The 17538-nt window shown below is 40.4% G+C and overlaps 1 protein-coding gene across 4 annotated transcripts in view; it reads left to right on the forward strand.

Annotated features, from left to right (window-relative positions):
- ARHGEF12 (Rho guanine nucleotide exchange factor 12) overlaps positions 1 to 17538 on the forward strand; it is a 185412-nt gene that overhangs the window by 79841 nt on the left and 88033 nt on the right. Inside the window, exons 2-5 of one of the 4 annotated variants that reach the window (XM_075546721.1) lie at positions 2258 to 2392; positions 10176 to 10199; positions 11707 to 11792; positions 13374 to 13430. In XM_075546721.1, the coding sequence (XP_075402836.1) occupies positions 2258 to 2392; positions 10176 to 10199; positions 11707 to 11792; positions 13374 to 13430 (302 nt within the window). The remainder of the gene's footprint in view (positions 1 to 2257; positions 2393 to 10175; positions 10200 to 11706; positions 11793 to 13373; positions 13431 to 17538) is intronic. The other 3 variants (XM_075546722.1, XM_075546723.1, XM_075546724.1) reach the window with 3 other exon arrangements.

The following is a 17538-nucleotide window of genomic DNA, read 5'->3' on the forward strand; positions in this document are numbered from 1 at the left end:
GCGCAGTGTGTAACACACTGTGCTGCCAAGGGCTTCTAGAAAAACTACAAGCACTGGTAAATGCTATCAAACATTTAAGGAAAATAGTATACCAGTTTTATACAAACTAAAGAATATTGAGTGAATGAATATTTGCCAACATTTTCTATCAACAATGTATGAATGTAGATGTAAATATTATAAGCAATATTTTATATTAAATCAAATACTGTATATCCTAGGAGCTTGAGATTGGTTTAACATTCAAAACATCAATATGAGTAAGTAACTGGAAAAAAAGTATGAACTTGGTTTGGATTAGAATCGGACATAAATACAAACTTGTTTACCTCAATACACATACACACACTTATTGATGGCTAGTGACAGAAACAATTATATATGTGTGTGTGCATATGAAAGGGCTCCAAGAAGTTTGTAAAAAAATGGAATGGAAAGATAATGGAAAATTCCCATCAGCTTCTTGAAGCCTTCTCCTTAATAGCTTAGTGTGTGTGTGTGTATTTTCCTTATTCCATCCATTTATAAAACCAAGAAACAGTGACATCTAGTAACTCTGATCACATTTTGTACCCAGATCTTGGTTTCTAAACCACTCTTCACAGCAAGTCAGGTTCTCATTCGACAGTTTCCACTCAAATTGTTCTGTGACATTAGTAACATTTATCACATTATGTATCATTCTCTCTGTGTTCTGTTTGCTCTGTTTCTAGGGTTCTAGTTTCCCTGTTTCTCTATCTTTTCATCTTTGTTTTTGAATAATTGTTGCTCATGAAAGCAAAACAGTCTACTCTTTGAGGGACACTACTAGAGGATGACAATAGAAATTAAAAAAATCACAGTATTGCAAGAAAATCTATGAATGTCATATGAGAAAAGACATGCATCCTAAATGTATGAAGAACTTTCCAAACTCATTAAGAAAACAAACAACCTAAGGTAACAAACAAACAAAAGATTGGAACACAGGAGATGGTGCAGCTCGCACATCAGCATGTACAACAAGATGCTCAGCAGGGTAGAAGAAACAATGGATTTTTAGGAAACTTTTACATTTGAGAAGCTCATGTTTTCCCTCTGTCCCTTGAGAAATAAGAATTATTTTCAAAGTGTAAAAATAGCAACAGATCTTTTTTGGAAGTTATTATTGCCAATCATCTTATGTGTCAAGATAGGATAAGTCACATTTTCAGCAGACCCAGGAGAAAATGGAACAGAATGTTTGTGAGTTCTGAAATGAACTTGAACTTTATAGACGTTTTAATTCTCATGATGTAAGAAGAATATAAAAATCATCAAAATATCCCATTCCTTTTAGCCTTCCAAATTCTGCGCTGTGGTGAGCCATTTATAGTAAGAAGAATAGATCCAACCCTAATCCTTTTGCTTTGTGTCAAGAAAGATTTTTTTCAAACTGTGAAGTGGCATTACGTACAACTCATTTTCATACCCCTTTTGTTTAAGTTGAGAGATCTTGTTTCTATGTGGTTTGAAGGATTTGAAGTATTCAGGTTTAGCAGTAGAAGAGGTGTGTGTGTGTGTGCACGTGTGTGTGTGTGTTTAAATGATAAAGTGGATAGATAGCTAAGAGGAATCAAGGAATTGTTAATATTTGATACTAGGACAAACAATCATGAGAAATCTTTAATATAAAACCAAAAGTTTCATTAGAGAACTTCTTACATACACAGGCAGTAAAAGTATTTCTAATGAAAACTAATTTATCGGAAGAAAATTAGGATATTGTTTCTGTGGACGTAGGTTTATTATTCTGAAGATTTAAATTATAATGACATTTGGCTTTTGACTGAATTATTTTTAATAGTCTTATCTTTATCAAATTCTATATGCCTGTAGCCTCTAAACTTTATGGAGACATATTTCCCCAGGAAGATACCGTGACTGTAGGGATATGAAACCAGGACTCGGCTCCTTGGGGGCGTCATGGGCCATCTGTGGGGCTGCTAACCCGGAGATCAGCAGCTCAAGCCCCTCAGACGCTCTGTGGGAGAACGAGGAACCTGTCAACTTCCATGGGTATAGCCTGGAACCCATAGGAGCTGTTCTCCTCCGAATTGATTCAATGAAGGTGACTTTTTTGAATGAGACTTATACATAATGAGTAATTCCTAGAAAAAACCACCAGGCCAGATGCTGTTGAGCTGTCTCCAACCCTTGGCGACTTCTTTGTGCCCCAGTAAAACTGTGTGCTCCATAAAGTGCTTTCAGAAGTAGATTACCAGACCGTTTTCTCTAGGCTGGAAGCACTGCTGAGACCTGTTCTGCAACACAGGGACCTGCAGGAGGAGCAACAACCAGGAATTGAACCCCAGTCTTCTTCACGGGAAGCAGGGGCTCTACAAGGGACTCACCATTACCCTAGAGACCCTAGGTAACCATTGCTAATGTCAACTCCAATTCATGGTGACTATCTGGTGTGTTTTGGAGTCAAACTATGCTTGGTAGGGTTCCAGTTGACTTCTTCAGAAATTGCCAGGCCTTCTGAGGTACCTCAGGTTGGACTTTGAACCTCCAGCCTTTCGGCTAGTAGCCAGTTGTGGCAACCATTTGCACCTCCAGGGACTCAACTTTGTAAAAGTCTCTTGTTTCCTGGGCTGACTTTGACAAATCAAACAGTAAATCTCCTCTAGATTATTTTAACACCCTCGACCAGAACTATTAGAGATTGAATATTGTACAACAGCTTATTAAGACTTCCATTTTCTTGTAAACAACATGCAAAATTGTCACCTTGAATATGTCCTCTAGAGTTAATTCATAACCCTCCTTTGAGATTATGAACATCACAGTTGATCGCATATATGGTTTCTTTTTAAGATGCTATTCATTGCTAAGAACCTGGTAGGCTGAACTGTCAGAAAGGAGTATAGTGAGATACGCAAAATAGCCTGATCTCATTCAGCACCATCTAATCTAAGCTGATAAAAGAGCTATTAACAGATTAAGCAAATATATGCAATAAACTGGATTCAGTGATTTTTATGTGTTGAGAGTTTAGGTCGTCATCCTGTTCCACATTTTCCCAGCTCAAGATAGTCTGATGAAGACAGTGAAAAGGGAAAGGGGACCCATAAGCTGGGATGGGTATCGTTCCCACCAAGGTTTCATTGTAACTACATTACAAGTACAGGTTCAAGTTTGATATAGTGAAGTGAGAAGAACTGTGCAAAATTTGTTGGGACAAGCTGCTTTTGGGAAATTTGCCAAAAGATACAATTGTGCTTCTAGAAAAAAAAGTTTTAGTTAGCTTTTACCTTGTGCTTTTTTTTTTTTTTTTGCATTTCAATGCCACTGAGACAAGTTCTAGCATATAGTGTTTACTTTTCAAGCTGAGCCAGAGAATTTTATTGAAATGTAAAACTAAAATATAAAATGATATGCCAAATGTTTTACTTTATTGGATAAATACAGTGTCTTATGAAGGTGGGAGCTGATTCCATGAGAGCCAGCAGTGATAGTAGGGTTCAGTGATGTGTGTCTCCTTAAATATTGGGTGCCATGGAGTTGGCTCTGACTCATAGCGACCCCTTATGGTAGAGTGGAGCCACCCGAGGATTTGCTTGGCTTCTTTGTGAAGCCTGTCACCTCTTCTTTCTCCCAGAGAACTGCTGAGTGGGATTGAACCACCAACCTGCTGGTGAGTGGCTGCGCCTGTCCTTGAGCCGCCAAGGCTCTTTCATTAAAAACAGCAGTATATTCAACTCTCTTTTCAAAATTGCTCTGAGATCCAATATTGCATCTAGTGGTTTCGTTTTTACATTAGAACTAGCTCCTTGGACCATGTCATTCTGTGGTTTGAGCTGCAGAGTCAAGAGATTTAACACTAGTAACACATGAAAAATTCTCCATGAGGCATCTGCCAGTGGTAGCTTCTGCTCTACAGGCCTTCTGCTATAACTGATACTTTGTTGCCAGCTCTGCTAACAACTTTTTATGCTTTGGATTTATATAAAACTCAAATTCACTGTCACTGAGTCAATTCTGACATATCACGACCCTATAAAGGGTTTTTGAGGCTTTGTAAATCGTTGCAGGAGCAGACAGCCACCTCTTTTTCCTGCATAGCAGCTGGTGGATTTGACCTGCCGATCTATCAGATAGCAGCACCACTAAGGCCCCTGAGATTCAGAGCGTAATAGAAAGAGTACACTGATAAGGCTCCTGTAGAGAGTGTTCTGATTCTGGTGTTTGGATTTTAGTTTTGGACCTCTTGTGTAATTTCTGATTCTTCCAGTGACTGAGATGTATACCACTTAGAAGCTGCCGATGGTGAGAAGATTTATGGCTTACTATTTTTGGGGGACTGATAGGGTTATTTACTACATTTGGTTCTGTAAATAACTTTCTGCCCAGAGCTTTAAAGATTGAATTAATAGTTCAGCTGGAGTCAGCACTTTGGGATAAATCCCTATGCTTAAGGGCTCTTATGCATTGCAGGCAAATGCTCTCTTCGCTATTTTGTTTGCAATTTTTCAAAAATGATATAGCACTAGGGCAAATTAATTGATATTTATATTAGAGTAGCTTAGATTTTTAAGCCTGTGCTTAAATTTTATAGCAATAGATAAATGAAAAACTTTACTAATATCCAGCCCACAGAATGCCTTATTTGTTCTTGATAATTCTAAAGGCGATGAGGAAGTAATAAGCTTGTTTGCTGATACCTGCCAAGTATGGTCAACAAAATTTAATTAAGCTAATAAAAACCACTGTGACCCTAGCTAGAAGAGGCTTTCTGCTCCCATGAAGATTTACAGGCGTGGAAACTCACAGAAACCGTTCCACTCTGCCCTGTAGCATTACTGTGAATCGGAATCCACTGAGTGCCAGCAAGTTGTTTGAGCCAAGTGACTTCATGTTAGTCAGGGCCAGTAAACCAGGGGCACAGATGAGAGGGAGCTGCTCTCTTCCACTCCTGTGTGTGCCTTACTTAACAGTGTAGAATAGGGACAAATCTACCTTCCCAAAGAATCAGTGTCCATTATTGTGCCCCTGGATGGGTAAGCGAGGCATTAGGTGTCAGCAAATGTTTTGTTCTTGCTCTCAGCAGGTGTGACACTAGCATAGCTCAGGTCTGGCATGGCTGTATGTACTTTCTCCTTTTCTACCTGAGTGACTTGTGCATAGTAGGCCATTTCTTAGCCAAAGACAAACTTGAGCTCGTGCCATGACAGCTCTCAAGGTAGGATTGTTTGATGGGCAGCCTAAGCGGTGTGTCCAGGCCTAAGAGAGTCCCCTTCGCCACCCTTGACAAACTCCCTTCTCTGCTCAGCTCTCAGCTCAACCGGGAGTTTACTTCTGCTATTTTGGGGTCCAGCATGGCCCATATCACTGTCTTAGCTGGCCCCATCTCTGCGATGCAGTTCTTAGCTTGTCGGTGGAGGCTTCTGCCACCACTGTTCCGGTCCGCTGTGCTTGTCTGTGGCCCCACTGTTCCCTCCCTGACTGCCACCAGCAGTAGACCCCTCAGCTGCTACTGCTTGTGTTATGTCAGTCTCTGCTGTGAGCTAGACTCTCCTAGGCCTGTGAGTGTCCTGCTACTGTTGCTCTGTGGGATGACTAGCTTACCCAGCACCACCCCCATCTCTAGTTCCCCTCCATCTCCCTGTCACCAGCTCAGTGTTACAGCCCTTTCACCTGGGTCTAGGGGTTTCTCAGTGTGAGGACCCTGAGTCCAAAGGATGTGCTTCTCTCTAGATTCTTGATGATCAGAGGGACCCCACTTAGCCTTGGTGAGATTGGCTCTTTATACAGGTATCTCCTGGTTTTTCAAAGCACGCTTTAATGCCATTTTGCTTTTATGGAAGACGACCCACCTTAGTCCCCATTTTCACCAATGGAGCAAAATCAGAAGAGAATTTCGCTTATATTCTAATAGCCTTCAGCACTGTTTTGCATCAAGCCGATAAAGGCAATGTGCATCCTGCGAGTGGCGCCACCCTGCTCCTCCCCCAGAAACTACTCTCGGGAGCCAAGCATCAGGCAGCCATGGCATTGAGCTGCATATCTGAACACTTTATCTTAGTGGAGTTTTAGGTTTAATGTGTGTGAATTTGGCTGGCTACTACTTGGATCCAGGAACACTCAGAAATATTTTCCATATCCATTGCTGGTAGATTCTTCTTCACTTTATGCTATTATCCCTTGGGTATGCTCTGGCAGGGAACTTGCTAATTTTAAGATAGACTTTCCTGGTAGGATCCCCAACTGACCAATCATAGTAGGTGGATTGCAGCTCAGACAATCTCTTTGCAGATTATGACGGACAGACATTTTTGGAGAATCCCAAACAAAGGGCCAGCAGGCCACATAGAGAAACCCATTCTACTCTACTTGGTTAAGGTTTCTGGGGCACAAGTATGCTGAGTGTAGGTAAAGGTCATTTTAGCCTGATCCAGGTGATTCAAATTCCTGATCATCCTTTTCTGTATTCATCATGGTTCTACACCACAGCCAAGTTGTTACTGAGTTGATTCTGACTCGTGTTAAACCCACTTTATGAGGGGCTTCAAAAAGGTTTGTGGAGAATTTGAATTGAAAATGAGAAATTTTCATGAACTTTCTGAAGTTCCTTGTATGTCAGAGCAGAACTATGCTCCGTGAGGTTACCAAAGGCTGATTAAAAACAAAAAAAATTCACCTGGCCTTTCTTCTGCGACATTTCAGGGTAGAATTGGATCTCTATCCTTTGTTAACACATGAGCTTATTATTAATTATTTGTACCACCCAGGGCACATACACCAAATTTTATTCATTGCTGCAGGAGAAAGACGGAGCTTTCTACTCCCATACACATGTAGAGTCTTAAAAACCCACTGGGGGCAGTCCTCTTCTGTCCTTTAGGGCGGCTGTGAGTCATAATCAATTTGATGGCAGTGACTTTGGTTTTTAGTGTTATTCGTTGTTGACTGACTACCCATTATCATATTTTCAGAAGCCAGAAGCAGTGTGATTAGGCATATCTAACAGCATAGGCTGGATTGCACATTGGGCTGCCAATTGCAAAGTCAACAGTTCAAAACCACCAGCTACTCCAAGGGGGAAAGATGAGGCTTTCTGCGCCTCTAAAGAGTTATAGTCTTGGAAACCCACAGGGTTTTCCTGCCCCACCCTGTCCTATAGGGTTGCTATGAGTCAGAGTCGACTTAATGACAGTGAGTGAGATTTTGGCTGCATTCACATATGGTTGTCCTGCATAAATATCTAATGTTAGGAGATTACCTCGATTTCACATGTATGCTCCACATGCGCAGGGGACTGGAGAATACAGAATTGGTTTCAGTAGTGTTGAACTGATGGCTGTTTAGGAGGTGGCTCCTTTTTCATCTTCAGCCCTGACTGTCTGCTCCATTGGATGGTGCAGATCATCTTTTTTTCCTTTGGCATCTGTGACAGCCCTTTCACTTTTTCCACTTGTTATCTTCATTCCTTCATCAATTGCCACTTACGTTCTCTGTCACTGAGATGCTAGTTTTGTCCAAGGGCTTGATGCTTGCTATTTTCTCCGCTTTACATGCTGATTATAGTTTAAATAACCATCTATAGGCTGATGACTGCAATCCACAACTCTTGTCCCGGTGTTTCCCCTGCTACCTGATTACACCCTCTCTACATATTCAGGAGATGGCAATATTTTTTCAAAACTGTGGGCTTCTCTTGGTGACTTTCTTAGCTGGAGCAGAAGGAAAGGACACATAAAATCATGAGTGGCTCTTGGCATTACTCAGGTGTCTCTGCAGTCATGTCTGTGCATAGTTGTTGTACCCGTTCCCTTTAACTGGGACTCAGTGATTTGAGAAGAGAGATGGGTTACATGATTTAATCTTAGGAATGGCCCTGTACTTTGTGAAGGTACTAACCCAATTATGACAAACAAGTGCTACTGTGGCGCAGTCTTTCTTCCCTACCTTCACAGTCCTGGTCCGCTTCTTTCCTGGCCTTTCCCTTTCCCTTATAGGAGAAAATAGCCCTAGGAGCTGCTTTATGGTACGAGAACTTCTGGGATTCTGTACCTGAACCCGTCTGGGTGTCACAGTCCCTGGTGCAAGCACTGATGAGGTGGGCTGCTTTGAGGCACTGAGGCTGAGGTTGAGGATGCAGCTGTTTTCTTGGGGGAAGCTTAATTGAGAATTTTCTAATGTCAATTTTAACATTCATCTGCAATTTAAAAGAAACAAATTCTCTCTGAAAACTAAGGAGTTTTCTAGGAACTCCTATTTCTGAGGATTTGGTCCTTTTGTCAGCACATGTAGTTCTAAAGCAGTGTCCTCATGTCCCAGAACCCCTTTTTCTGTTGTCCTTAATTTTCTTGTGAGTTAGGTTGTGATCGTTTATTGGGGATGTTTTTAGGTGTTTCTCTTTTTTTACCCCCTGTGGATCAACTTTGACTTAAGTAGAAATCAAATACAATTATCATTAAAAGTGTATTTTAGAGAAAGTTTTAAACAAGAGTGACTCCCTACTAACTATAGTCTTTGGGATATCATTGTTTTCTTTACTAATAGCCTTTTTTAAAAAAATCAAATTTTACTGATAATAAGAACCATTCTTACTACTGAAACAAATTTTATATAACAAGATGCCTTAGATGGAGAGAATCTAAAATGAAAATAAAAGGATAGGAGGAAATTCAAACCACTCTTAGACTTAGATTAGTATTATTGTGTAGCGTCAAGCTTATATCACAAAACCTCTAGTAATAGTTCTTTAAAGAAAAACAACTGGTAATACATCTGGGTTGGTTTTGTTTTGTTTTGCTTCAGTTTTGTTGTTGTTGCTGTTAGATGCCATCAAGTTTTCTATCAAAGATAGAAAATAAAGAAAAAAAGCCCCCTACATTTGGAACATATTTTTAATAACTATTGGTACTCCTATTTTGATCTAGATTTCTTACATGCACTTATGCTTGCTAGTAAAGCTAGATATAGTTACTTGAGGATACTCATGTTCTCTGTCATGAAATGAAGGTGATGTCTCTGCAGTACATCAGGGACATAAGTAAACCATACATAGATGAATAGATTTGGGGCTCACACTTTGAAGTGTTGCCAAGTCCACGTGGAAGAAGCACACCAGCCTGTGTGATCCAAGGACTTTAAATAGTAAAATTCAATTCTGAAGGAGAGAATGGTATCAGAGCTCAAAGTGGTGGACGACAGTGGAAACCCCAAATCCACTTGCAGGGTGCCCACATGGATGAAGCCTCCAGTGACCCTCCTCTGACCACAGTGAAAGGATCTACTATATAGCCTTGCTATCAGAGAATATTGGAAAGGTGATTATGGCAGATGAAGTTAGGTTAAAATGTAATGCTTTCTAATTTGATCACCCTTTTACCCCATTTTACAGTTTTTTCAGTTTTTAATATTTTCTGCTTTTTTATTGTTTCTGTATTTTGTTTAGCCAATTGTTGATGTTTGTTTATTTTTGGTTTGTTTACTTCCTATTTGTGTTTCATATGATTTTCTGTATCCAGCATAGATAGATCTATAGAGGCAATAGCTAGATCGAGAATTGTTTAGAGACATAGCAGGGGTGGATGGAAAACTAATAGCAATGAGTAGGAACAGAAAATGTTCTGAAATTGATTGTGGTGTTGATTTCACAAATCTTAATATGTTTGAATGATTCAGTGGAGTTATATGCCAATAAAACCATTTTTTTAAAAGGAAAAATAGTACATTAATCAGCAACCAGTTATTTTGGGTGGTGGTAGAGAGAGGTGATGAGAAAAATATGGCTTGAGAAACAAAATGTATTATTTTAATGGGAAAACCTTCCTCTTTCCCTTTGATTTCTTAACGAGTAGACTGAAAATAACAATACCTCTTCTTGGGGTTATTTTTGAGGATTAAATGAGATAGTATGCATGTATAGTTTAGACTAGGGCTAGGCATATAGCAAGAAGCCTTTAGTGAATTTAGTGTTGGGTTTTAGAAAGAGGTCTGTGTGCAGCGGGCCCTGATAAATGTGCCTACAAGTGAGGACATTAAAGATGACATCAGCTTATTTTACCTGTTTGTTGAGGTTCGTTTTCCAAAAGGGAGCCCAAGATTCAGATCCCCTTATTCTGAGTTAGTATAATGAATAAACTTCATGTCATATTCTGACAAATGAAATAACTTCACCTTTCCTTTTCCTCTCTCTGTTTCAGGTTTCCTCTCAAAAAACCTATAAGGTAAGTTGTCCAGATGCAGTCCGTATATTTAGATTAAATTTTAATTTGATTCCTTTGAAAGTGTTCTGGATTTTTGTGGCTTTGAAAACATGGGTCTAAGTAGTTCAAAATTTCAAAATGTTTACCAATTTAAAGTGTAACAGGTGTTGCATATTTTTCCTGGAAGACTGCATTATTTTGGTAACATTTTCAGTGTTTTTTATTTAAGCATTTTGAAAGTTTGTTCAAATTGATACTTAAGATCACTCCCTCTGAAGAGATTCAATTTAAAAATCTGCTTGTGGATGTTTTCAGTTGTGAATAGCTTGGGGAGTGCAAATGATTTACCAGTTTTACTCTATTATATGTAGTTTACGGAACTCTGGCAAACTTGTGTAGTCTTAATTGCTTTACAGCATTAAAGGAAGCAATTGCAAATGGTCAAATATGCCTGTGCCTATATTCATGTGTATGTACTGGGGCCTTCAAAAAGCTCACAGAAAAAATGGAACTAAAAGGTCATTGAATTTTTCCATGAACTTTTGGAAGCCTCTCATAATCACGGGTCGGCAGATATTAAATGCTTTTCTCTCAGTATCTGTGCTTCAACACTTCTCTGGCATCTTAATGATCTTAAACCTTCTTTCAAATGTAGGTAAAAATGGCATGCCTAGTTGGTACTTTCATCATTTTCTAACAACAGTATAATCCAGAATACCCAGTGCCGATCTTGACATTTCAAGGAAGCCTTGGTGGCATTTTGATTGTCATGGTCTTGTTTGTTGCTCAGCCATTACCCGGTGTCATAGCACCACTCGATCAGTGTTGGCTGGGCCTGAGATGTCTGACTAAAACTCCTGTGCCCGAACTATGCCCAAACTAAATAAAACTCTCCGGCTGATTTCAACTCGTAGTGACCTGTTGTCAAAGTGGAAGGGCTCCTAAGGTGCTTCCAGGCCATGAATCTTACAGGAGTAGATAGTTTCACCTGTCTCCCTTGGAGGAGCTCTTGGATTTGAACCACCCACCTTGCGCTTTGCACCAAGGCTCCTTTGCTAGAACTGCAGAGAGACTTAAAGCAGCTCTTGCCACAGGTTTTTGTTCTGGCTGTTCCCATGCATGCTGTCTGGTTGGACGATGTGTAAGATTGCTTTTGACACAGTTTCACTAGATGTCAAATGGAAATGAGAGCGAGTAACCGATGAAAACCTCTAAAAATCTCATGCAGTTATTTCTAAGACTAAAATAAGACTGCAAGATTAATGCTGTTTTTAATCCTTCAAGCATGTTCAATTAATTTATTTTTCAAGAAGGTTTATAAGCAAGTAAATAGGCCATATGTTGCATATAGCAGAGACTAAGTTGTAAATTTTTTAATTTTCTTGCAAAATGTAGATTGGAGGGGTTTACGATAAATGTGTAAGGCGAGCTGATTTCTCAGTTTGTTTTTTATAAAACATACTTGGAATGTTTAAACTACATTGTTATTGTGATGGCTTTCTTATTTGATTTTTTTGATTAAATTCAGGCATGGAAGTATTTTGAACCGAGAGTCACCAACAGATAAGAAGCAGAAAGTTGAACGCAGTACATCACATGATTTTGACCCCACAGGTAATCCGCTGTATGTTTTCCCAAAGAGTATTAAGAGTAGCAAAGTTCAGAAGGGGCTCCCCTTCAACTACAGGAATACCTGTAGTGTCAAAAAGTAGTTGTGAGGTCAGGGTTTTTTAATTTATATATTTAAATTTTTTTGTTAGGTCGGTTTTAATACTCGTCTTTCTACGCCCTCTCTCCCACTTACATGAGACCTCTGTTCTCTGAAGAAGTCCAACTTTTAACCCAATAGTTCTCACTATGGATGTGCCATTTTTGAACATAATGTATTTCAAAATCCTGTGAATACTAGAATTTGATCTTCACTGGTATGTTTGATCAGACCGCAGACTAAAGTATTAAGATAAATAGGGGCTGCGGTATGCCCTAAAATCCAGGTTATGAGAGCTTGACTGGGTAAGCATTAGAAAATCCAGTTGGAGCATTAGAAAGCAAGACTTCAGAATGACAGATGGCCTTGCTGTAGAAGAAAGAAGTGGTGTATAGAGGGCCTTTGTCTTCAGTCAGGTTCTCTGAACTCAGGTGTCTTTCTGCCTCAGTTGTGCAGATTCTTTCCCAGTGTTCTTATGTTGGTGTGACGATTCATTTTCTTGATTTTTGTGCATAGAGGTTGGCTCTCGCTTGTAAAATCTAAACTTTTGTTTTAAAAGCTGCCCTCCCTGTTATTTATAAACTTCCCCCTAGTAAACTCATTCAGTATTTAACTTGTAAAAGTTGTGAGGTCCCTTTGCTTTTCTGTAGCCGCACTATTTTATTCATTTGTACGCCTGTTTGGCAAAGAATAAGTGCGGAGGTCTCAGATCCCTGCATTTTGCGATCTTTACTTAGAAATGGAATTCTAAGTATATAAAAGAAAGTATGCTTTCTATATTTAGAGGTAATACATCCTGCTTTTGATACAAAAGGCTGAAAAAGTATTATAAATATTATCTAGAAAGGGAAAAGTAATCAGTGAAGAGCCAATCCTTTTTCTGCTTCTTGGGTAGTGGGTAAGATGAAATGCCAGTCATCAGTTGAGGTTGAGGTGGGGGAGATACTTCTGGATCTCTCTCTTGTAAGAGAGAGTTTTTTTGTTGCTGACACCAAATTTGACAACTTTAAAGTCATGGGGTTCAGAGGCTTTTATTTATATGCTTGATAATTAGGATCTACTGTTTTCTGCCTGTAGCCTGGTTAGATAGGTTAATTCTGTGGTCCTCACCCATGGAGTGCCCATCGGAGGACAGACTGCTGCTGCACGTTATACAGTGCTCTCTTATGAAGTCACTGCAGAGTTTAGTGCTTTGTCAGCGCTCCAGTTATGTGATGTGTTCTGTAGACATGTGTTATTCATGTGTTGTTTGGTTTGAATGTATTTTTATTGAACTGTCTTTCCTTTGATATATCTTTGAAATATGTCATGACCTGTGCTGTTTGTGACTATTCTGAGTGCTGTCACCTATGATGTTCATACGTGTGTTGCGTGATTTAACTGGATCATGACTCATTCTTTTTTTTGTTGCCCCCATGAAGTGTTTCCCTGTACATTGGTCTCCATGTTTTCTATATCTCTCTCCTTTTTCCCCCGCTCTTGTGCAGACAGCTCCTCCAAGAAGACAAAGTCTAGTTCAGAGGAGAGTAGATCCGAGACATATGGTAAGCTAATGTAGTCAATTCAGCCTTGCACCTTTGGCGCTTGCTTCATGCTATCTTTCTTCCTCCTCCTCCTCCTCCTTAAAAAAACGATAACTGCAGCCTGTCTTGTGTCTGCTCTGCATGGCATGATGTGCTGCAGGGAAAGGGATCCTGCGGTTTTACTGTGGCTGTGATGTGGAAGCTTACGGCTACTAGAAACTAACATTGTAGAGCGAGAACAGGTCACACTACCCATCTTCTCCTTTTACCTTGTTGTTGTTAAGATGGTGACGGGCTCTCCAATGTTTGGGTCAGCTTCCTCTGAAGAATATGAATGGGCTTTGGATCCTTGACATCTTCCCAAATCTCATTTATAGACTTTTGATCATGTCAATTTAAGCAGTGCTACCAATCTTTCCCAGTAAATACAGTACTGGCCTAATTTAGATGTGTTAGCTACTCTTGAAGATTTTAATTTAATTGTTTTGGGAACAATGGTAAATGTTTAAAAAAATGGCAATTGTTCTGGGAGCAGACTACCTTATCTTTCTACTGAGGTGCGGCTAGTGGATTTCAACTGCTGACTTTGTATTAGCAGTCCATTGCTTATCCTACAAAGCCACTAGGGCCCTTTAACTTTTGCAGCAGATAATTGAAAAATTAATATTTTCAGACTGTGTCCTAGCTTCCAAAGATTACATAGGCTCTGTTTGGAAGTTCATAACTTTTTGTTTTTTCTTTGCCTAGTTATACCTGTTTCCTTCCTTTCTTTGGCATCTAATAATCTCCGGAAGACTAATAACATTATTTCTTTATGGGATGGTTCCAAATTTGGCCTCCAAGGAAAACTAGGTCTTCTTTCTGAGAGCCAAAAGTCTATTAAATAGACGTTTCCCTGGGCTTTTTCCCAGGGCTTCAAAACCAATTCATGCTGGTTCAATTGTGGCCCATGAAGCAAAATTGGGATTAGACCTGAATTTTTAAAATGGAGTGAAGCAGAGCAATAAATAAAATAGGAAAAAGTAGCAGTTGCAGCCTGAGAGTGGAAGACCTAGAAGAGAAGGAGTCACCCCCATCAGGAGCCTGATGCAGGGATTGGGTTATTGCCAGGACTTTGGAAATGGACACACATTCAGAGCAGTGCTGTCAGCTACCACCTTTAAGCAGGGCACTGTTGTTTCTGGCCCTATCGATCAAGAGATGTGGTTGCTATGCCGTGCACACACTGTCCTTGTTTTCTAAGGTAGAGATTAAGTTTCTAACAGGGCTCTGACCCATAATTCGCCCTGTTCAGTTACCATTCTGTTTCACCCAGACTGAAATTTGTTTTGGTTTCATTTCATCTGCCTTGTCTGAACCAGGAAGAACGGGTTTGAAGCTTTACTCTTTTCCAACTTGATACATGTAAAGGAAAAAACAAACAAAAAAACACAGGGCAGTGCATCAGATTAGCATACTAACTCTAGTCTGGTCAACGCATCCCTGTGATCAGTGTTTTGGTCTACCACCCTCTGTGCAAAAAATAATTACTCCGTGCGCCCCTGATCATGAAAAATTTTTGTACTGCAACCTGTAATCCAGGATAACGTGTAGGTATCTACTTTTGCAGCGCCTCCACTGCCCATCCTTGCATGGGGTATCACCCATTTTGAGAAACATGACTTAGTACCTTTTCCAATTTAAATTGACTGGCAATTGAGCCCATGATGTCTGGCACTTTTTAGTATTATGAAGCCTCAGTGTTTGCTTTGATTCAGACACATATGCATAGTGCTTTGCCTGACTTTTGGTGACCAGTGACCTCTCCCACCCCAAGTAGTACAACAGGAACTATATACTGTGCCTGTGACATGTCGAGTTTATGTTTTTCTTCCCATCACAGAATTTTGACTTGCCATCACCAAGACAAACTTCCAGGTCTCTGCAGGCTTTCTTTCTGCTCCACGGAAAGGCTTTCCTCAAGCTTCTTCTCCCCTTTCCCTCTGGTCTGGTCCAGTCACCCTTTCCATTGCACAGTCATCTCCCCCACCATTTTCCTAGAAGACCTGTGGTGTCTGTGCAGAGCGTGCTGTTTACTTTGGATGGAGCCTAACAATTTAGTGATCTAGAAATAGCCTTCTAATTTTTTTCTTAACCAGTGATAGGAAGTAACATGGACATGGGTCCAGACATGCCACCAGTGTGGTGGTAATAGAAGCATGTTAAGTGGTACATTGGCAAGTAAGGTGTGGCTTCCCCACTTATTTCTTGCGAACCCTTGAAATAATTTTTGGAAGGAGTCGTGGACCATGAGTCTTCAAAGAGCATATGTCACGGAGATGAACTGTTGAGAACAGAGTTAGCATGTTAACTTAAATCTCTTCGACAGTATAGATATTTTTTCTCTTGTATGGGTAGACTTCAGATTGAGTATAGCTCTCGCGGGGGGGTGGGGGAAGAATATCTACAGAGTGAGGAAGGCTTGATAAATACTGGATTATGATGACAGTCATAGCAACTGGTGACATTCTGCCTGCGGCTGGGGTCTCTAAGAAGCGGCCTTCTAGGGATCTGTCCTCTCTTGGGCTAAAATTCATCAGCTGGGGTCCTCATAAGTGTAACTCACTTATAAAGTACTGTTTTAAAATTTCTTACCTCATGTTGTACTGGGCCTCTACTCAAACACTCCCTCAATGCATGAATACCTTCTTTTATTAAATTGGAACTCTATGATGCTCACTCTCCCGACACAACGGCTGGAGCCAAAGTGGGTGAACAAGTAAATGTGGTGAAGAAAGCTGATGGTGCCCGGCTATCAAAAGAGATAGTGACTGGGGTCTTAAAGGCTTGAAGATAAACAAGCGGCCATTTAGCTCAGAAGCAACAAAGTCCACATGGAAGAACACACCAGCCTGAGTGAGCGAGTGGTCCCAAAGGGATCAGTTACCAGGCATCAAAGAACAAAAAATCATATCATTGACTGTACACCTCCGTGATAGGATCGCTGAAGACAAATGGGTGCATAAGCAAATGTGGTGAAGAAAGCTGATGGTGCCCGGCTATCAAAAGAGATAGTGTCTGGGGTCTTAAAGGCTTGAAGGTGAACAAGCGGCTATCTAGTTCAGAAGCAAAAAAGCCCACATGGAAGAAGCACACCGGCCAGTGCGATCACGAGGTGCCAAGGGACCAGGTATAAGGCATCATGCAAAAAAAAAAAAAAGATATAAGTGTGTGTATGTATGTGTGTATATGTGTATATGTATATATATACCATATTAAATGAAGGGGAAGTGCAGAGTGGAGACCCAAGGCCCAAGTGTCGGCCAATGGAGATCCCCTCATAGAGGCGTTTAGGAGAGGAGATGGGTTAATTAGGGTACGAGGTAGTACCGATGAAGAACACAGCTTTCCCCCAGATCCTGGATGCTTCCTCCCCCCAATTACCATGATCCGAATTCTACCTTGCAGGGCTGGATAGGACAGAGGCTGTACACTGGTACATATGAGGGCTGGAGGTACAGGGAATCCAGGGTGGATGATACCTTCAGGACCAAGGGTGTGAGGGGCGATGCTGGGAGAGTGTAGGGTGAGTGGGTTGGAAAGGGGGAACCGATTACAAGGATCCACATGTGACCTCTTCCCTGGGAGAGAGACAGCAGAGAAGGGGGGAAGGAAGACTCCGGATAGGGCAAGATATGACAAAATAACGAGGTATAAATTACCAAGGGCACATGAGGGAGGGGGGAAAGGGGAGGGAGGGGGGAAAAAAGAGGACCTGATGCAAGGGGCTTAAGTGGAGAGCAAATGCCTTGAGAATGATTGGGGCAGGGAATGTATGGATGTGCTTTATACAATTGATGTATGTATATGTATGGATGGTCATAAGAGTTGTATGAGTCCCTAATAAAATGTAAAAAAAGAAAAGAGGAGAAAAAAATGATTAGGGCAAAGACTGTACAGATGTGCTTTATACAATTGATGTATGTATATGTATGAACTGTGATAAGAATTGTATGAGCCCCTAATAAATTGTTAAAATTAAAAAAAAAAAACTACTGGGTAAAAAAAAGAAAAAAAATTTCTTAGCCATTTTATAAACTATTTTGAGTGAAAGATTTCTTTGCTTATTTGAAAAGGAAACTCAGGCTTG

Source organism: Tenrec ecaudatus, chromosome 4, assembly GCF_050624435.1.
Source record: "Tenrec ecaudatus isolate mTenEca1 chromosome 4, mTenEca1.hap1, whole genome shotgun sequence".
NCBI lineage: Eukaryota > Metazoa > Chordata > Mammalia > Afrosoricida > Tenrecidae > Tenrec > Tenrec ecaudatus.